Source organism: Chelon labrosus (assembly GCF_963514085.1).
Source record: "Chelon labrosus genome assembly, chromosome: 10".
Classification (NCBI taxonomy): domain Eukaryota; kingdom Metazoa; phylum Chordata; class Actinopteri; order Mugiliformes; family Mugilidae; genus Chelon; species Chelon labrosus.
In genome coordinates this window covers 21,970,485-21,990,335 of record NC_140360.1, presented here as the reverse complement: position 1 = coordinate 21,990,335, position 19,851 = coordinate 21,970,485, and the positions used below count along the sequence as shown (strand labels likewise).

The window sequence follows — 19,851 nt, the reverse complement described above, 5'->3', positions numbered from 1 at the left end:
TTTTATTATTATTATTATTATTATTATTATTGGTAGTTGTATAAGGAGCAGTACTAATATTAGTTGCAAAGTTGATGTTGCGCTAATTAATTGATAGAGCTGGCCAATATCAGTAATGATATTGAATTATAAATTACATTTTAAATTGAGTCAGTTGATTATATGTCATCTGACTATGATCACATCCAACCTAGTTTAAATATAAGAATATTGATTATCACAGCTTTAAGGACAACACACCAAAGCACTGGGTCTATAAACCAGATATTTAAATACTGCATGAAAGAATAATGTCGCCACAGTGACAATAAATACAAGCTGTTTGTCTAATGCTCAGGACTGTCTGTATTATGCTTCAGGCAATGTCTTGCCTTGTCAGCAGAAGAATAAAAAGACAACTGAATGCATTTCTTACAAGGCCAAAAGTGTTGCTTAGAGTGCAAATAGCTATAATAGCAAAGAGACCACGTTGATCAGTGAATCATTATCCCTGCTGACTGAATTTCATAAAACATTTACCTGTTTATACAACATACAGTATATCATACTTCTGTAATTTACTTCTTTGCCGGTATGTTTCAAAATGTTTAGATTTGAAACTAAATTTGAAGCAAGTCAAAGAAAAACTGTCTTCTCACAGCTGCTGCTAGAACTGAATTGCTGTTGGATGTGCCTTATTGTTAAGATATGAAAAATAAATTATGTAAAACACAGGCTGACCTAAGACCAATGGACTGAGTACACCGACAGTTGTTAATAACTTACAGACAGATTCTGGCAGGACCTATATTTATGTTGTCCTTGTCAGGAGTGGCATTAGGCAGTAAACTTAACTTAAATGCAACTTTGCAGCATTTGGAAATTAACCATAATATTAATGTTGAATAGTCAGTGTGCCTAACTTCTTGTCTGTTTGGTTGTTAAACCGCATAGTGAGTGCATCATTAGAAGAGGACAATAATGCAACTTGATAAGACGACGAAGAATGTCATTTGCGCATGCGCCGGAGCTGTTTGTTTACATAATAGTGTCCTTGCGAGTGAGAGCTAGCTGAGGTTTGACTGACACAAACGGGCCCTAAAACAGCTTAAGTTACCTTTCCGGGTAAATTATGTCTGTAAAACACGCTATTAGCCGCGGGCTCGAGTTGGGCCGGTCGGTCTTTCAGGTGGGTCTCCTCAAATCCGGTGGCCGAGTCGCAGCAAAGCTCCGAGCTGACCGCTTCCGTGTAGGCCCGTCGGTCCGCACCGTTCAGCCTCAGGCTTTCCTGCCGTCTCGATACCGCTATTACCGCACCACTCTGAAGGGCCTGGCAGCCCAGCTTCAGTCCGCTGGCTTCAGGAGGAGGTTCACTGGCGGGTCCCCTCGTAACAGGGCCGTGTTTTTGGCTTTCGGCCTCGGCGTAGGGCTTATCGAACAACAGCTTGAGGATGACAGAAAGAGTGCAGCAACATGCCAGGAGATCCAGGTATGGTGTCCATATAGGCTGTATTATGCACTCTGCTTACAACATTTTATGCTACATAAACTTTCTAAATTTATGCAGTAAGTAAGCGCAACAAAGTAACAAGTAATATAACTTTCTGCATAATCATTTAGATATTGAGCTATAATGCAATTTGATTTATGAGTTGAAAAAGTTGACGTGATATACAGTTTATTGTTAAGAAATATTTTGTGGATTAAACTGGTCAAACTTATTGACCATGGCGGGTCTTTAATAAAGTCAATAAAGCAGCTTGGTAGTAGTCACGCAATATTACACACATTTTTATTATACCTTTTATATGCCTTTATTGATTTCTCCTCTCATTAATTTCAGTAGCATTTAGTTTTACCTATATACTCGATTTTTCCTTGACGGAATCCTTTCTCCCAGCCTAAGAGTGGGACACAACTTCTTTATGCATCTGAAACACGATTTCTTTCAATCTGCAGGCTGTATTTAGGAAGAAAAGATTCCAGGGGCCACTCAAGCCTTTCACCTCTGGATACAAACTGGAGGACTACGTGATCGGGAACCAGATTGGGAAAGGCTCCAATGCAGCTGTCTATGAGGCTGCAGCTCAGTTTGCCCCTCCAAAGGAGAGTGACAGAAAGTGCTCCCTGGTGCAGATGAGAGAAGATGAAGAAGAAAAAGCGACGTCTCGGTCTCTGACCTGCTGCTCACTGAGAAACTTCCCTTTGGCTATCAAGATGATGTGGAACTTTGGGGTAGGCATTACAGCACATTTACCTTCAGTGGATTCCCTCCCTGTTTAGGCTATTGATGCTGTGTCACAAAACAAACAAAGACAGTCGACATGAGTACATATCGGTATTTCTGATGATTTTTTTTGCAGGCAGGGTCGTCGAGTGAGGCAATATTAAAGTCCATGTCACAGGAGCTGGTGCCTGCAAGTCCTCTTGCTCTAAAGCAGGAAAAAGAACAAATAACTCTTGATGGGTGAGTATTATGTCCCCAATACTGACCAATATCTGACCACATAAAAAGAATCATGCTATAGTGACCCAAGAAAAGGAAAATTCTTATGAATTCCTGTGATTTCTTTACATGCAGGCATTTTGGAGTCCTGTCCAAAAGAGTGTCAGCACACCCTAATGTGATAAGAGTGTATCGGGCCTTCACCGCAGACGTCCCATTGCTACCAGGTGCCCAGGAAGAGTATCCAGATGTGCTGCCAGCCCGGCTTAACCCTCATGGCCTGGGCAACAATCGAACTCTTTTCCTGGTCATGAAGAAGTAAGAGCTACTGCCTTTAACTGCTCATGGTCAATGCTTCTAAACAAATTATATTATATTAGATTAGATTAGATTAGATTAGAAAGTCTTTATAGTCCCAATTTGGGCAATTTGATTTGCAACAGCAGTCAACAACCAAATCCATACCATAAAATAGTACAGTACAATACGTAGAAACATAGATATAAATATTTAATGTCACCAGGTGTGTTATCATGACCATATATGTAGCCTACAGTGCAAGGACATGCAAATCTCACCTGTTTATTTTTCAGAAGTTCATACTAGACAACAAAAGGCTTCCAGTTCAGTTTTACACTTCTTTTCTCTGAATATAGCTACATTTTAAGATGCAGCACTCAAAACCTAACTTTTCTGTGCCATAGCTATCCCTGCACGCTGCGGCACTACCTAGAGGTGTCCACACTAAGTCACAGGGAGGGCTCTCTGATGGTGCTGCAGCTCCTTGAGGGTGTCGACCATCTCTGCAGACAGGGCGTTGCTCACAGGGATCTCAAATCAGACAATGTGCTGCTGGAGTTTGACTCAGGTCAGAGAAACATTTTGGAAAAACAATATGTGTATTTGTTTGTTTGTTTATTACATTCATTTGGGTTGTCTTCAAATTATTTTGCTTTTATGCAGATGGTTGCCCCCGTTTAGTGATCACTGACTTTGGCTGCTGTCTGGCCCAGGGTGACTCAAGTCTACAGCTGCCCTTCAATACTATGTGGGTCAGCAAAGGAGGGAATGCCTCCCTTATGGCTCCAGAGGTAGGATTAAATAGTTCTTTATTGTAATTAAGGATGCAAGTAATCAAGCAATGTTGTGGCCTTTGGCTAGAGGTGTCTTTAGAGAAAATGAAGTGTTGAAATGTACGTGTGTAAAGTGTATGTGTTTGAGTAGTTTTGTTTTAGGCTTCTTTATAATTCTGGGGATGACATCAAATTCCACAATTAAAGCACATGCTCTCAAATCTTTAGTGTAGTGTGTACAAGAATAATATATGAGAAAAGAATAGCCTCCTATTTGAATAACAGCTATAAAACTACAAAGGTTGTGTTATCATTCTGGTAGCCTAATTGCATGCTTGTGCTGTGAACTGAGTTATTGTTCTGAATACATCTTCACAAATAGAATTCTTCAGATAACCACACATTTAATCAGAAGTGTTTTTCTCTGTGTTTCTGCCAACAGGTGGCCACTGCAGTTCCAGGACATAGTGTGGTGATTGACTACAGCAAGGCAGATGCCTGGGCTGTGGGCACCATCTCCTATGAGATATTCGGACAGCAGAACCCGTTCTATCGAGCAGTGGGACTGGAGAGCAGGAAGTATCAGGAGAAGCAGCTCCCTCCACTGCCCTCCACTGTTCCAGCTGATGTGCAGTTGGTGATCCAATTACTCCTCAGGAGGAACCCAAGCAAGGTATAGCAGGGGCTGATATGAAAGAACAGATGAAACTACAGATAAAACTGAAAGACACGGTTTATACATCACTTAATAATTTCAATTTAGCATTGTAAACGTAGCAATGTGATCACATTGTAGCATTTTATGTCCTGTTTGTTTTTCTTTTATGACTTTTTATATGGTTACCATCATTCCAGCTGTAAAACTGTAAATAAGCTAAAAATGATACTCACACATGTTATTCTTATGCTGCAGCGCCCCAGTGCCCGCGTGGCAGCCAACATGCTGCATCTGAGCCTCTGGGGCAGGAGGGCTCTGGCTAACCAGGACAGTGTTGGCATGAGGAAGCTGGCCGATTGGTTGCTGTGCCAGTCTGCTGTTGTACTCCTGAAAGGCTGTAGTGGACCGAGTGGGAACAAGGTGGAGGCGGAGCTTCAGAGGAGCTTCCTGTCTAACCTGGACCTGGAGGACCTGCGCACCGCTGTGGGCTTCCTCCTCTACGGGCGAGAGCAGCGCCAAGTCTGCATGCTCTCTGCGTAGATTCACTCTAACACAAAGCTTGGTATGTTTAAACTGAGAGCCTTGAGTTAAAGCTTGCTTTTATTTATCATCTATATTTGATTTATTTCTAGTCTTTGCCATAACATTTAACAGCTTTGTAGGGGAGCAAAAGTACAGTACTCTCACACACTTAATCATCTGTGACTGTGACAGTGTTGTGAAATATCAGACGGTATAATTCATCCTTTTGATGTGTCTGCCACTTTAAACCTGTGTTGTCTAATGTAGCTACTGATCCACCTATACCTGAAGATGTTCTCATAAATACGTGAAATAGTTTCACTCAGCATCACTACAGTATCAGCAGGAGTGTCACTTATGGAAAAAGCAGGTGTATTGTTAGTACATTGCGTCATAGACTATTGTGGCTACTGTTGCTGGAGAAATAACCTTGATATCCCTGTTTAAATTATAGTCATTTGTCAGCATCTAAATTAGACAGAAACCCTAAGTACCAAAGGCGACTGGTCATTCTGTAATGAGACTATAGTTTTACAACTTCTGTACAAGGCCAATGTGAATATTTCAAATCCAAGTAAAAACATATATTGTACCTGTTTCTACTGTGTAGGGCGGCACAAAATCTTATTATTTACAGGTAACACACAGTCCTTAAATGACTGCTATACTCATCCAGTAACTGGTCACTTGTGAGGGTGTGTGCAAGGTAAATAAACTCAAAGGTATTGGCGATGTGATTTTGTTCCTGTTTGCACTTTACGTCCCTGTTTGCACTTTATCAGAGCTATTGTTTTGTTATACTGGGGTCTGTTAGTTGCCAGCATATATATGATACTTATTATATCATGGTAAATATGAGAAGCTAACCCCTCTCACTTTAATATGATTTACTATCAAAACTAGTCAGTTAAGGCTACAACACAAATTGTATGAGTAGTTAAGAATGCAGGGTGAAGAGAGTGTAAATGGTTTCATACTAAAGATTGTCCGAAATATTTTGGATATGTGTAGATTTTTTCTGCTGTGTTTCAGAATAAAAGCATCTTGAGAAGCACTGGATTGGTTGTACAAGTATTTTCAAGGTTTCAAGGTTTTTAATTGTCGCTCCAAAACATAGTACATGACATGAAACAAAACTAAGTACCTAAGGTCCAGTCACAGCACAGTAGAAAGTTAAGAGGATAAATAATAAATCGACAAAAACCAGTACAAACTGAATAAAACTAAACAATCTCAAAAATCAAGGATAAAAACTGTAAGGTTTTAACTACTCATTGCAAAGCCTTTCTGTCTGCAATTGAGCAGTTTCCATACAAACAGTGACACATGATGTAAGGATGCTCTCCTTTGTTGTCTTTTACTGTCTTTGTTGTTGGTTTCACGTCATTAGTATGGGGCGTTGGGAAGAGATAAGCAGCATGATGTGTCACGATATGAGGTGGGGACTGGAGACTGCTCTGTACGCTTAGCGTACATCATATCACCTGGTCCAAGTGTTGTTTCCCTGGGTCAGGATTGTGACATGCTGTTATAGCATCTGGTGTATATCATGTGTGTTACACCCCAGAACATGTCGGTGTATGTGCAATCTGCCTGTTCAGGTTATCGGGGCTGGACAACTTTATTGTCAAGTTGGGTTCCCAACTTCCCGGTTCTTCCCCTGAACTGCCTTCTGTCCCCACCCATTCGTCTGGTTCCTGGCTTCCTGGATACCCGTGTCCTGGTTCTCCCCTGATTCCCCCTTACATCTCCACCCATTCACCAATGAGTTCACCAGTGCAACCAATCAGACAATTACCAGAACTAATTCATTATGATTTTTCCATAAAAATACTAATATAAAATAGAAGGAGCTCCTGAATCCAAAATAAAGAGGTGTGTCTTATTCCTCCAGTGTAGTACACTTGACATAAATTTAGAATCAGTGGATCATGAGGCATGGAAGCTAAGCTATAAAAATGTGATTATCTTCTTCTCAAATATTAAGTTAAAATAAATAAATGACACACTACACATCAAAATAGTGTGAGACTGCAAAAGTATGTACTTTTTATAAATCATAATTCTCACTATCATGTTTATGTAGACATGAAGATATTGAATATAACATGGTTTTGTGTAATTTAATCTGCAATTTATTTATGGTCCCTATGTGACACGTCTCACTGTGGTTGTGAGCCCTCATTTTAAATAGTGTGGCCGACACTTGATAACCATATACAATTTCTCTTCTTAGTGAACCTTCAATTTAACTAGAGCGATTTTTCAATGAAACCATAAGGTATTATACCTGTTCCAATAGTTGTCAGTATTCTCAAAATAAACAAGTAAAAAGGGTTTGATAAACGAGACAAAAACAACTTCACATTACAAGAACTTTATTTAGTATAGAGCCAAACTGGCATTTTACATGAATGAATCTTCAATCTGATCACTTGTCGAAATTAATTAGTAGACAAACATTTCTGTTTGGAATGTACTTAGGAACACAACTGAGTGTAGTTTTCTTTATGTGCTTTTAATACTCCTCTCCTTCCTCCTCTCCCTCACCCTCAATGGAATCAACTCCAACCTCCTCATAATCCTTCTCCAGAGCTGCCATGTCCTCTCTGGCCTCAGAGAACTCTCCCTCCTCCATACCTTCACCCACATACCAGTGAACAAAGGCACGCTTAGCGTACATCAGATCAAACTTGTGGTCAAGCCGAGCCCAGGCCTCTGCGATAGCAGTGGTGTTGCTCAGCATGCACACAGCCCTCTGGACCTTGGCCAGGTCTCCACCAGGAACTACGGTGGGTGGCTGGTAGTTGATGCCAACTTTGAAACCAGTGGGACACCAGTCCACAAACTGGATGGAGCGTTTGGTTTTGATGGTGGCAATGGCAGCATTGACATCTTTGGGTACCACATCACCACGGTACAAAAGGCAGCAAGCCATGTATTTGCCGTGGCGAGGGTCACATTTCACCATCTGATTGGCTGGCTCAAAGCAGGCGTTTGTGATCTCAGCCACTGAGAGCTGCTCATGGTAAGCCTTCTCAGCAGAGATGACAGGGGCATAGGTGGCCAGAGGGAAGTGGATACGGGGATATGGCACCAAGTTGGTCTGGAACTCTGTCAGATCAACATTGAGGGCACCATCAAAACGAAGGGAAGCAGTGATGGAGGACACAATCTGACTGATCAACCTGTTCAGGTTGGTGTAAGTAGGACGCTCAATATCGAGGTTCCTACGGCAGATATCGTAGATGGCCTCGTTATCTACCATGAAGGCACAGTCAGAGTGCTCTAGGGTGGTGTGGGTGGTCAGGATGGAGTTGTAGGGCTCCACCACAGCAGTGGACACCTGGGGAGCTGGGTAGATGGAGAACTCCAGCTTGGACTTCTTGCCGTAGTCAACGGACAGACGCTCCATCAGCAGGGAGGTGAAACCAGAGCCGGTGCCACCACCAAAGCTGTGGAAGACCAGGAAGCCCTGAAGGCCAGTGCACTGGTCAGCCTGAAGACAGAGAGGGAGAGACAGCATTCAAATATGAGATACAGTTCTGTCATTTTTGTTTTGGAGCAAAATTAGTAATAAAGTGAATGAATAAGTTACCCACCAGCTTGCGGATCCTGTCCAGAACCAGGTCAATGATCTCTTTACCGATGGTGTAGTGTCCACGGGCATAGTTGTTGGCAGCATCCTCCTTACCAGTGATCAGCTGCTCAGGGTGGAACAGCTGGCGGTAGGTCCCAGTACGCACCTCATCTAAAGGAGACAGATCCAGTCAGGAGTGACTTAAAGGTTTACTACATGAAATCAAGAGATAACTATAATATCTTTATTTCTGAGTGTTTACCAATGACAGTAGGCTCCAGGTCTACAAAAACAGCTCTGGGGACGTGTTTTCCAGCTCCGGTCTCACTGAAGAAGGTGTTGAAGGAATCGTCTCCTCCGCCGATGGCTTTGTCACTGGGCATCTGTCCGTCCGGCTGGATCCCATGTTCCAGGCAGTAAAGCTCCCAGCAGGCGTTTCCAATCTGGACGCCAGCCTGACCAACGTGGATGGAGATACACTCACGCTGTGGTAAGGACAAAGCAGATTTGGATTAATAAAGGCACAGTCTTGCGCTTGTGAAGAAGGAAACAGATTTCCAGAACAGTAGCTGCTAAATGAAAGGTAGGAATTAAACATATTAATCAGGGCTACAATTAAAACCAACGTCCTATTGAATTTTTTCCCAGATTATCTTCAAATAAACGGCTTCAGATACTCCTCCCCACTTTGCACGGATGTCTTCCTATTACATATTCTATTTTCTGTGATAACATGTCTGACTGAGGCTCAGCCAGACATTTATTTTTCAGAAGCCCGTGCATTTCTTTGCTGCGACATAAATGGTGTCTACCGCGCACAGGATTACTGTTGAGAGAGAGGATTATCTAGGTCAGACATGTTGCAGTGTGCTGTCTCTTTAAAAAGCCACATTTAGATTATGTACTGAGGTTATCTGCAATAGATTTATTTTTTACTTGATTTAATTTAGAGCACATGAATAGAGATATTATGGATGGCTTAGTTATTTGTAACAAATTATACACAGTTATCTTTAAAACAAGAGGCACTGGATATATTCAATATGCATTTATATAATGGCTGCACAGAGAATCGGGTTGACAAATTGGTAGCGACGTCAGTGAGAAAGCAGTGACCCCATGCAAAAGCTGATTTACTACTGAGTTATGTGGAAGAGGATTAGGCGTTAGCAGCCAGGAATGCGCTACTCTGCGTATAAATGTAACAGCAATTTTTCGACGTCTTACAGTATGTATATTAGCAATTGATCAATTTGTAGTCATAACAGGCTGCAGAATATAGCAAGGCAAAAAAAAAAAAAAAAAAAAAAAAAAGGCGCGCCATCGAATTCATCTCAAACGAACGACCCCAGCTTTCAATGGGCTTTGAATAGGCAACGCGCTTTTAAAACAATAGTCTGCATCATCCGTGAATAAAACGTTTGCAATAAAAACCAATGCTTACCATGATGGCTTGTCGTTATTATGCAATGTAATGAGACAAGTCTGAGGAGTGCGTCTGAGGTGCACCGTGTCTGAGGGAGCTCTGATGCGCGGATACTCTGCCTCTGCAGGAGGACAGGTGAAGTGCGCAAGCGGAAAAAAACCCTCCCCCGCCTTACACAGTCACTAATTCACATCCCCATCCACATCCCCCTCTATGAGGCACGATCTGAGAAAACCAGAGGACTTCATGCGGAAGATGAGATGGTTTAGTCCGAGGATGCACAGGCAATACTACACAACATGAACCATCGCCATTTCTTCTGGTGATTTGGAACTACGCTGATCAGCCTAAACATTAAAACCACTGACAGGAGAAGAAAATAACATTGACCAGCTTGTGAGAATCCAGTGTTCTGCTGGGAAAATTTTGGACCTGTTATTCATGTGGATGTTACTTAGATACATAGGCGCCGATTTATGTTTTCCTCCGTGGGTGCTAATGAGCGCACGCCCTTTAAAAACAAAACAAAAAAAACAGCCGTTTCGCATTTCAGAACCTTAGCAAATGGACAGCGGCCGACACGAACACACACGCATATAGACTCGATACTAAAGCCGTAAAGTAGGCTATTTTTCAGGACAGCCCACTCTTCAAAAATACAGATAGGATTGCAGATGAAAGGTTGAACTAAACGCGATCAGCTTCGTGGGAAATTAAGAATCAATGCCACCTGTCTTGGTCTGGCACACGTGGGTGCTCAGTATTTTCCGTGGGTGCTCGAGCACCGGCGCACCCACGGTTTCGGCGCCTATGCTTAGATATGTACCACCCACCTAGACCAGACCAGGCACCCCCACCCCATAGCAATGGCACTCCTTGATGGCAGCAGCCACCCCCAGCAGGATGCAGCCTGACACAAGCACACACACAAAAACGGTTTAGGAACAACTAAAAAAACATAAAGAACAGCTCAAGGTGTTGACCTGGCCTCCAGATTCACTAGAACCCAAACTGATCAAGTATCTGTGGAATGCACTGGAAAAAGCTTGATCCACAGAGACCCCTCCCCTCAACCCACAGGACAAAAAGGCCACCACAGGACACCCTCAGAAGGCCCATGTCCATTCTCTGATGAGTCACAACTGTTTTGGAGGCACAAGGGAGACCAACATAATATTAGGAAGGTGGTCATAATGTTATGCCTGATCAGTGTATTGCCACTTCATTACAACTCATATACTAAATGTTGTGCAATACAAGCTGGTGTATTAGGACTAGTACTAAATACATCATTTGTCATTATTTTGATTTCCATCTATGCATAACTCTTGTTTTTATTTCTCTTTATTTAACTATTCTCATGGAGAAAGTGCTTCACCAGACAGGATCAAATCAGAAAATAGCCCAAGAAGATTTTACATATTTCCTTTTGATTTATAAAAACTGCATCTCTTGTTTATTATCTGTGGTACAGATGGTGCAATATGCTCAGCTGCTCCGGCTCCTGAATCCAAGATCAAAAAGTTCCAGGTTTACCGCTGGGACCCAGACTCCGCCGGAGACACGCCATGAATGCAGACATATAAAGTTGATCTCAATAGGTAAGTCCTGACTAGACAAGTGAGCCGAAAGTTAGTTGGTTATAAAGTTGATTGGTGTATATTTCAGTAGTATTTAAATGTCATTTTGTTGTTTGATTTCAGATAAAGTCAGTGGTACTGGTACATGGCCTACACAGGTCTGGTTTTAAGTCAAGCGAGTATATTGAAACTTTGGTATATTTGGTTCTCATAAAAATTTCTGGCTAGCTGATCATATTTTGAAGCAAAGCCGATCAGGGTAGACAACAAAGCGATTGTTATGTTTTACTCTGATTGTTTTACTTGCTGTTTATTAATGAGTAGTCATTGTTCAAATAGAATAAAATATCTTTATTATCACTGAAACATATACAGTGAAATTAAGTGCAGTCCACTCAGTGAAAAAGTTAAATGTAATAAGATACAATTAAAGCTGATAAAATATTATGTAAAATATATGCAAAGACATGAAAGACAGACATCTACATTCTACAGTTGTTGCACAATCCCTTAAAGAATCTGAATTAATTGTGCTTTAGCAGCATTTAATACATGAATAGCTGTCAGATAGAAACTTTTTTGTCTGTATTTAATTGACCTGTATCGTCTGCCTGATGACAGCAGTTTGAAAAGTTTCTAACCCAGATGTGATGAGTCCTTCAGTATATTCTGGGCTTTCCTGAGGCAAGGTGAGCTGTGTAGTTCTTCCAGGGACGGTAGAGGGCAGTGATTCTCTGGGCGGCCTTTATGCCCGCCTGGAGCGCTTTGCTACTGTGCAGCTGGTGAACCACATTATGTCAGGATGCTCTCTATTGAACAGAAATAGAAGGACACCAGTAGTTTTTGAGGGATGTTTTTCTTCCTGAGAACTCTTAGGAAGTAAAGTTTCGACGGCTCGACGGTGTTTGCACTCAAATTTATGTCCTCTGTGATGTGGACCCCTGCTGAAGTCTGACACCCTCTCCACATAGTCTTTCTCATGGGCGTGGTAGTGGGGGGAAAAGGGGACCTGACTATACCCAGGGCCCGAGTAGATAGAGGGCCCATGAAAATCCAGATTTTATTTATTTATTTATTTATTTATTGAATGAATTGGGCCCTCCAATTAATTGGTGTCATAATGTATTTCAAATATATTGATAACAGCAACTGAGAGAATGAACTTTGTGTCACAGCCCTCCCAACATATTATTCTGGGGGCCCCCTCTTGGAGATGCAAAATGGTTTAGTCCGCCCATAGACAGCGGCCGGCGACAAGTACGTCAGTGAACGCGGATTGAATGACCTGGAGGCTAGCTGTCATCATGCCGCCCAAAAAACACAAATCACCAGACCCAGAAAAAGAAAGAGCGGAAAGAAAAAGAAATAGGGCAGAATGAGGGGAAACAACTGTTAACTGCTTTCTTTCCGAAAGGTGAACCGAGTTTACTTGTTGTGTAACTGCATCCAATTAACGTTAATGTTGTCGTAGTCCAGAGTCAGTGGGCAATTACTGGGATGTAAATTACATCCTTACATCTCGTGTAAGACTTTAGCAAGGCTTTATTTCTTTTTCTGCAGGCTGAAGAACAATTTTATTGAAAAATTAGATAGTTTATTTGATTTGATTCTCTGTGTTGTTGGCTCCTGTTCAAGAATAAATGTTTTAAAATCAAAATGTGTCATGGATCAAAACGTTTAGATGTAGCCCAATGTTTATAGGTGTTTGAGCACAAGTAGGCCAAATGCATCAATTCAGGTGGTGAATGAAAGAACCAGTCATCAATATAATCTGATCTGATTTTATCTTAAAACCCGATTTATGCTTGTTTATTTATAAATAAATGCCCCCCCCCCCCCCTTTTTTTTTTTTTTTTTTGCTTGCACACTGGAATGGATAGGGGCCCACTGACATTAAGAGTATACAGGGCCCAGAATTTGGTGCTACGCCCCTGGTCTTTCTTATTATAGGTTGACTAACTGACTCCAAATTCTGACTACCAGAAGAATCAGTTGTGTCTTATAACGGTGACTTAAAGCTCATTTGACTAAATATTCACAACTTTCTCTCATGCATAGATTTTTGATATACTTGGTCTATGTATCTGATCTCCTTCTCCCTCCGGCTGCATGGCTCAGCCTTTGGGCTCAGCTGTCCTCCCACTTGCTGTTCCTGATGTTTTTTTGCTGCTGCGTTCAGGCCCACAACGATGTGGGAAATTTAAAAGCCATGCGGACGACCAATAAGAAAGGGATTAACTTTATACAATATATGATTATACCACCAGTATAGCCTAAACCCAAACGATCACGTGGTCGTGTTCAACACAACAGCATATACAAGTCGATTTAATTAGACATTAAATCCTCTATTGGCCCTTTTTCATTTTCCGCTGTTCCATAAGAAACTAAATATTACGAGCCTAACATTCGCGGTGTGAGTTCGTTTACCCCGTCTACCGTCAGCTGACACAGCTCCACATTACACGCAAGTATGTTTTCAGTTTGGAGAAACTTGAATTTAAGCCGCGTTGTCATCTCTACTTCGAACTTCTCTTTGCCACCACGACAAACTTTGTCCATATGCAACGACAGCCGCGGTCCGTGCGTGAATCCGAACAGAAAGAGCTCAGGGAAACGCTTCAATGTTCCAGTGAGTGCAGAGTTTGTTGCCCGTGTGTCGGGGATCCCCACCATGGCTAAACTACCGCACCAGGAGACGGCGGACGGGCTTGATGCGGCGTTTGTCGGCGTCCCGATAGATACCGGGACCTCGAACCGACCTGGAGCAAGGTGCGTTTGATCAGTGTGGGTCTGTTGCAAGGGGACCAAGAGGGTCACAGATTTGTAATCACTGTGTCGTGATCGTATGGCTGCAGCAGCAGCCTCTATTAGTTTACATTGCATTCAAACTGTAATTAATTCCATAAGAAGAATAACTCACTCTACATGTGCAGAATTAAAAAACAGTTTCAAGTAAGTGATGCAATCTTCTTTGCAGAAGTGTTGTATTGTTTGATGCATATATAGCAAATGTATGCTGTCATGGTAAATTTGATATAGGGCCTACTCTATGATATTTAATAATCATATGTTGTGTAAAGACAGTGGCGAGGTGGTTAGCACTGATACCTCACAGCGAAAAGGTCCCGGGTTCGAATCCATGGGCCGACTGGGCCTTCCTGTGTGGAGTTTGCATGTTCTCCCCGTGTCTGCGTGGGTTCTCTCTGGGTACTCCGGCTTCCTCCCACCATCCAAAGACATGCTCATTAGGTTAACTGATGATTCTAAATTGGCTGTAGGTGTGAGTGTGAGTGTGAATGGTTGTCTGTCTCTCTGTGTTGGCCCTGTAATAGACTGGCAACATGTCCAGGGTGTACCCCCACCTCTCGCCCGATGACAGCTGGGATAGGCTCCAGCAGACCCCCGCAACCCTTAAAAGGAATAAGCGGGTACAGAAGATGAATGAATGAATGAATGTTGTGTAAAGCTTAATGTTAAAATGAACCCGTAACCACTGCTGGAAGATGGTAGTAGTGGACTAAAGTACACTGTACTCTATGGTGCAGTAGCAGTATATAGTACAAAAACGGAAAGATAAATTCAAATACTGAAGTAAAATACCCCAAAATTGGACTTAATTTCGGGACAGTTGTCTGTAAAGCAGTCATCCAGGTCATGGTACAAACTAAAGCAGCTGGTCTACGTGATTTTGCTTGAAAAGTTTTCGCCACTCACCCAAGTGGCTTCTATGGTTCTAAGTGACTGTTGGGGAGTTCAGGTTTTTATGTGGAACATCCGTTGGTTGCGTCCACCTGAAACTCACTGACTAGCCTCCAAGAAAACTCAACAAGTCCAGTAGCCTTTGTTTTGGAGGCTCTGGACAGGTATCTGAACAATAATCCAGAATGATGTACTTTGCTTCACAGCTTTAGATTCATATTGCTGCAGCAGTGACATTTAAGACTTTCCCCTCTGCAGGTTTGGTCCGCGGCAGATCAGAGTAGAGTCTGCCCTGTTGAGAGCGTACAACAGCGGCACCAGGGCAGCACCGTATGAGTCCCTCATGGTGGCCGACATTGGGGACGTGAACGTGAACGTGTATGACCTGAAGGATACCTGCAAGCGCATCAGGGAGGCCTACAGAAAGATCCTGGCTACTGGCTGCATTCCTCTGACTATGGGTGAGAGTGACTAGAGCAACAACAGAACCTCCAAGAGAGTCATGTTGGTCTGCTTAGATGCACCAGTAGCCAAAGATGGCTAAGTACATGTTTCATAACCGATCATACAAGTCCTGCACTATCTGTACAATTATTAGCCAGTCAGACATATAAACTGCAGAGAGCAGGATCAAAGGTCACATGCTAAGGAAATGTTGGTGTCTGCAGGTGGCGATCACACCATTGCATATCCAATCCTGCAAGCTGTTGCTGAGAAGTAAGTCTGCTGCATTGCTATGAGCTGTACATGATCCAGACTGGCTGTACAAGTTTAGGCAAGCTTCTTGAGCTTAATATAGTCAGTGAAAAGCTGGCCTTTAAATACATGCCGTTTTATTTTTAACCCTAAAGATATGTGGATTGAAATGATTACAAAAAAGAGAGGGGTAGTAAAATCTGGACTGAAAGGAATCATAGTTAGCAATGTGACACACCCACTGAGAAACTTACTCTGGCAACTGGCCTCTCTATTTTACAAAGTTAGAAAATCCACTAACCATAGTGAAATGCACTCCAGGGGCCAGAGCTGACTCATATTTAATACGTTATTAACGTTGGCAGCAATGACACCCAGATACACCAGTGGAGGCCACTTAAATTAAAAAGGAATCGCTGTGTAACTTTGCCAAAACCATTGTCAGACAATCTGACCATTGATGACATGTTTAGCTGCATGATGTCATTCCATCGCTGGCTGTCTAGGTGGTGTCCAGCAAATGACGTGGCCTTCGTAGAGAATTGGAAACCTTTCTGGGGAAAGTCTGATCTTATGCAGCTCTGATGTCTAGAAATCTGGCCAATTTTATTGTTCCAAAACCACGACTAGACAGAGTTGAGGCCAGGAGGCTTATCTGCAGCTTCCCTGCGACCGTCTTCCACCCAAAACTCCCCAAATGCCGCAGAGCCTCAGACTGCTCCATAAATTCAAAATGAACAAAGGATTTGATAACTGATCATCTTTTATTATTATTATTATTAATTATCAATCTCTCATGTAACATGCGTTGTGTTTTTATCATGTTTAGATGCTGCATGTATACTTTAGAAAAGGTAAAGGTAAAGTGCTTTATTTGTCATTATACAACATATCATACAACGAAATTACATGGTCGGATGGAAGGTTAGTCCTGAACAGCTGCGACCGCGTGCGCCGCCACTGTGGGCCGACCTGACGCGGCGCCTAGCACCTAGCATGTTTTGATGCTATGTTTTAATCAGATGTCTGTATGAGAGTCATGTTTCCTCATGTTCCTCCTGCTGCTCTCCTCTCTTCTCATTTTATATAACGTCCCTGTGAACATTTAGCTTGGTATCTGAAGATATTAGTGATTTGAACACAGGAAATGCCACTCTTTTGGTCCATTTCAGCCACTTCATACAGAGTCCTATCAGCGCCTTATTCCGTATCAATTTTTCAGGCACGGCCCAGTGGGCTTGGTCCATGTGGATGCTCATGCTGACACCAGTGACGTGGTCCTGGGGGAGAAGATTGGCCATGGGACTCCCTTCAGACGTTGTGTGGAGGAGGGGTTGCTGGACTGCAAGAGAGTGGTCCAGATCGGCCTGCGGGGTTCAGGCTACTCTGCAGACTCGTATGAATGGAGCCGGGCACAGGTACTCTGCTACATTGCTTGAGATAACATACAGAAGGGGAATGTAATAATAAATGTTCTTATGTCCAACCACTGGTATGGTAACTTGGGAGCTTAATACTTTTATTACAGGTTCTTCAAGGAGAATAGGTCTAAGATTAATGTAAGGCAGCAACAAGTTGCTTTTTTACTTATTGAATAATCTGTTATTCTCTCATGTAATTCATTCATTCTTTAATGTTAAATCTCCCATGCTCACAAAACTACTTTGGCAGCTGATAATGACCATGTTAAAAATGATGCAAACAAAAACATCAGATGGTTGAATAAATAGTTTACTTTGATATCTCATTATTTCAAGTCAAAGTCAGAGCATGTATTGTCATATGCACAGTTTAAGGCAAGCTTCCTGTGCAATAAATCCTTTATTTTACTGTTCACTCTGAATGTCATTTAGCAAGGAAACTTGAGGGATCATATAATAATGCATATTATACATGTAAAGTAAAATATCTAAATTATCTGCTTTAACAGGCCATTTGTGCTTGTTGCACTGTACATCTCAGCTGCAGCTAAGTTAGCTTAGTTTTGTGTACACTCATGTAAAATATCCAAAGGTAATGAAAACCTAGCAGTAGCTTTAAAGCTAACCAATTAACAGCCACCTCACAGTAACAGCAAGAGAGAAGTAATTGTTTCACAGGAGGTTACTGTATGTGCCTGACACTTCTTGGCCGGATGCAGTGATTTAAAGCCCGTCTTTATGCTAAGCTAACCAACTGCAAGCTTCACATTCATATTTGCACAGCTGTCTTATTATTCATTCGAGTTAAATTAAAAAGGACACAGTCAGCAAAGATTCTGACAGATGAGAGTGCGTATGAAAGTTTCAGTGAACCATTTCCTATGCCAGAATTCTTTGCACTGGGTCTACCAGTCATCAAGGCATACAGTAACATATCTAGTATGTCCACTTTAGGGTGTTGTTTAGTCCCATGTATCTTGCACGTTTTAACCAAATCATCTTTTAACAAGCATTTCTAATTTGTTTACCGTGCAGGGTTTCCATGTGGTTCAGGTGGAGGAGTGCTGGTTCAAATCTCTTGCACCTCTGATGGCTGAGGTCAGGTCTCAGATGGGCAGCGGTCCAGTGTACCTTAGTTTCGACATCGATGCTCTTGACCCGGGTTTCGCCCCTGGAACAGGCACACCAGAAATAGCCGGACTCACTCCCATTCAGGTAAACATCAGTGTAAAACACTTTCATTCCCCCAGACAAATTGGAGTCCTGCAGTTGCAGACATGCTTCTTTTGGTATTTTGAGTCTTCTATCGTGCATGAATATTAATGTTATGTTATTTGATGACTAAATTTAGGGTGTTGAGATTATCCGAGGCTGCCGAGGTCTCAACCTTGTTGGATGTGATCTAGTGGAGGTGTCTCCACCCTATGACACCACAGGTACTTTTCCACATTACATTTCCCATTTGTAATGATTATTAATAATATAGTAAGCTGTTAATTATGTTTTTTCCCCTTTAACAGGAAACACTGCATTGACAGGAGCCAATCTCCTCTTTGAAATGTTGTGCGTCCTCCCAAAAGTGAAATACTACTGATCACTCAGAACAGGAAAGATTTTTAACTAGCTTTATAATAATAGCTTTTATTATAATAACAGATAATAAATGCCATGTTGTATGAACTGGTAAGGAAGGACAACCCTTCAAAATTACAATTTTATGTTGTAATCTGTAGACATTTTAATTACATTTATACTTGTTTAAATAATTCCATGTCATTTATTCACTGTCACTCTCTTACTCTCATAATCGCAGCTGGTGTTTACAAATTGTGTTGTCTAATGAATAATGAACAATAAAGCTTGGATTCATTTCTCGTGTTTGTCATGTCACATAATTTTACAGTTTCAGCTCAACAACTACAAAAATGTCTTCAGCTAACTGGCACTGAAACTTCTTTTAGCATTTCCACTCAAAGTATTTCCATTTCTTGTTATACATTAAGGTACCAGCAGTATTTAAAGTAGTAAAGGCAAGCCACTGGCTGCAACATTAACACATTTAAGCATCAATAATTTTGAGGCAGTATTATGTATTATTCTCAAATGAGCCATTCTGCAGTTATCCTACTTCTGTAAAGTTATTAGTGCAGGACTTCTACTCTCAACAGACCTGAGTACTTCCCGTATCATAATGGAGACGATAAGATAAACAGAGGTGGGACCTGCATGTTTATGGTTTAGGTGCTTTGCTTAATGGAGCTTCCCTCAAGACATTGCACAAGTCTCTAAGAAGATCTTTTATGCCTCAAGAGAACGATAATTAATAATAATAATAATAATAAAACATTGATGAGGTGCCTTGAATGAGATGGCACAAAGCTGCCTGGCAAACCATTGCTCATGTTCACAAAAAATCCCCCACCCCATTCCTGCGTGCCCTATGCAATTACATAGAGGACAAAGCAACTAAATAATTTTGGATGATTAACAGAGTCTGAGTTTCCCTCAGCGTGCCCGAGGCTGAATACTGCTGCAGCTGCAGCATCAGTCAGAGGTGATCTTTATCAGGGACAGCATCATGTCTCAGACAACATGTCACAGGCATTTTGGTTAAAGTGCAACCTGAGCTCAGACTTACTGAAATAAAACTTGTCCTAATAATGGCAGCTTTACTAAGAGCATCACCAGCTCATGGAGGGAAAGACATATTGGACATAACAATAAAATATGACTATTAACATAGTTACATTCAAACAAGTTAAAGCTGA

At 41.8% G+C, this 19,851-nt stretch overlaps 3 protein-coding genes across 3 annotated transcripts; 2 read left to right on the top strand and 1 right to left on the bottom strand.

Moving 5' to 3' along the window:
- Window positions 1–147: 147 nt before the first annotated feature.
- On the top strand, window positions 148–6,234 carry pink1 (PTEN induced kinase 1). The gene is made up of 8 exons (XM_084552520.1): window positions 148–1,468; window positions 1,939–2,214; window positions 2,343–2,446; window positions 2,561–2,743; window positions 3,130–3,293; window positions 3,389–3,516; window positions 3,941–4,171; window positions 4,412–6,234. The coding sequence occupies exons 1-8, from the start codon at window positions 1,112–1,114 to the stop codon at window positions 4,694–4,696; spliced, it is 1,728 nt and encodes a 575-aa protein (XP_084408646.1). The 5' UTR covers window positions 148–1,111; the 3' UTR covers window positions 4,697–6,234.
- Window positions 6,235–6,741: 507 nt separating this feature from the next.
- LOC311494860 (tubulin alpha-1B chain) lies at window positions 6,742–9,903 on the bottom strand. Its single transcript, XM_084554119.1, has 4 exons — window positions 9,703–9,903; window positions 8,521–8,743; window positions 8,281–8,429; window positions 6,742–8,177 (listed from the first exon to the last, which is right to left on the bottom strand). The coding sequence occupies exons 1-4, from the start codon at window positions 9,703–9,705 to the stop codon at window positions 7,197–7,199; spliced, it is 1,356 nt and encodes a 451-aa protein (XP_084410245.1). The 5' UTR covers window positions 9,706–9,903; the 3' UTR covers window positions 6,742–7,196.
- A 3,820-nt stretch (window positions 9,904–13,723) lies between these two features.
- agmat (agmatinase (putative)) lies at window positions 13,724–19,048 on the top strand. The gene is made up of 7 exons (XM_084552637.1): window positions 13,724–14,036; window positions 15,225–15,427; window positions 15,635–15,683; window positions 16,885–17,080; window positions 18,119–18,298; window positions 18,435–18,519; window positions 18,604–19,048. The coding sequence occupies exons 1-7, from the start codon at window positions 13,738–13,740 to the stop codon at window positions 18,675–18,677; spliced, it is 1,086 nt and encodes a 361-aa protein (XP_084408763.1). The 5' UTR covers window positions 13,724–13,737; the 3' UTR covers window positions 18,678–19,048.
- Window positions 19,049–19,851: the final 803 nt, after the last annotated feature.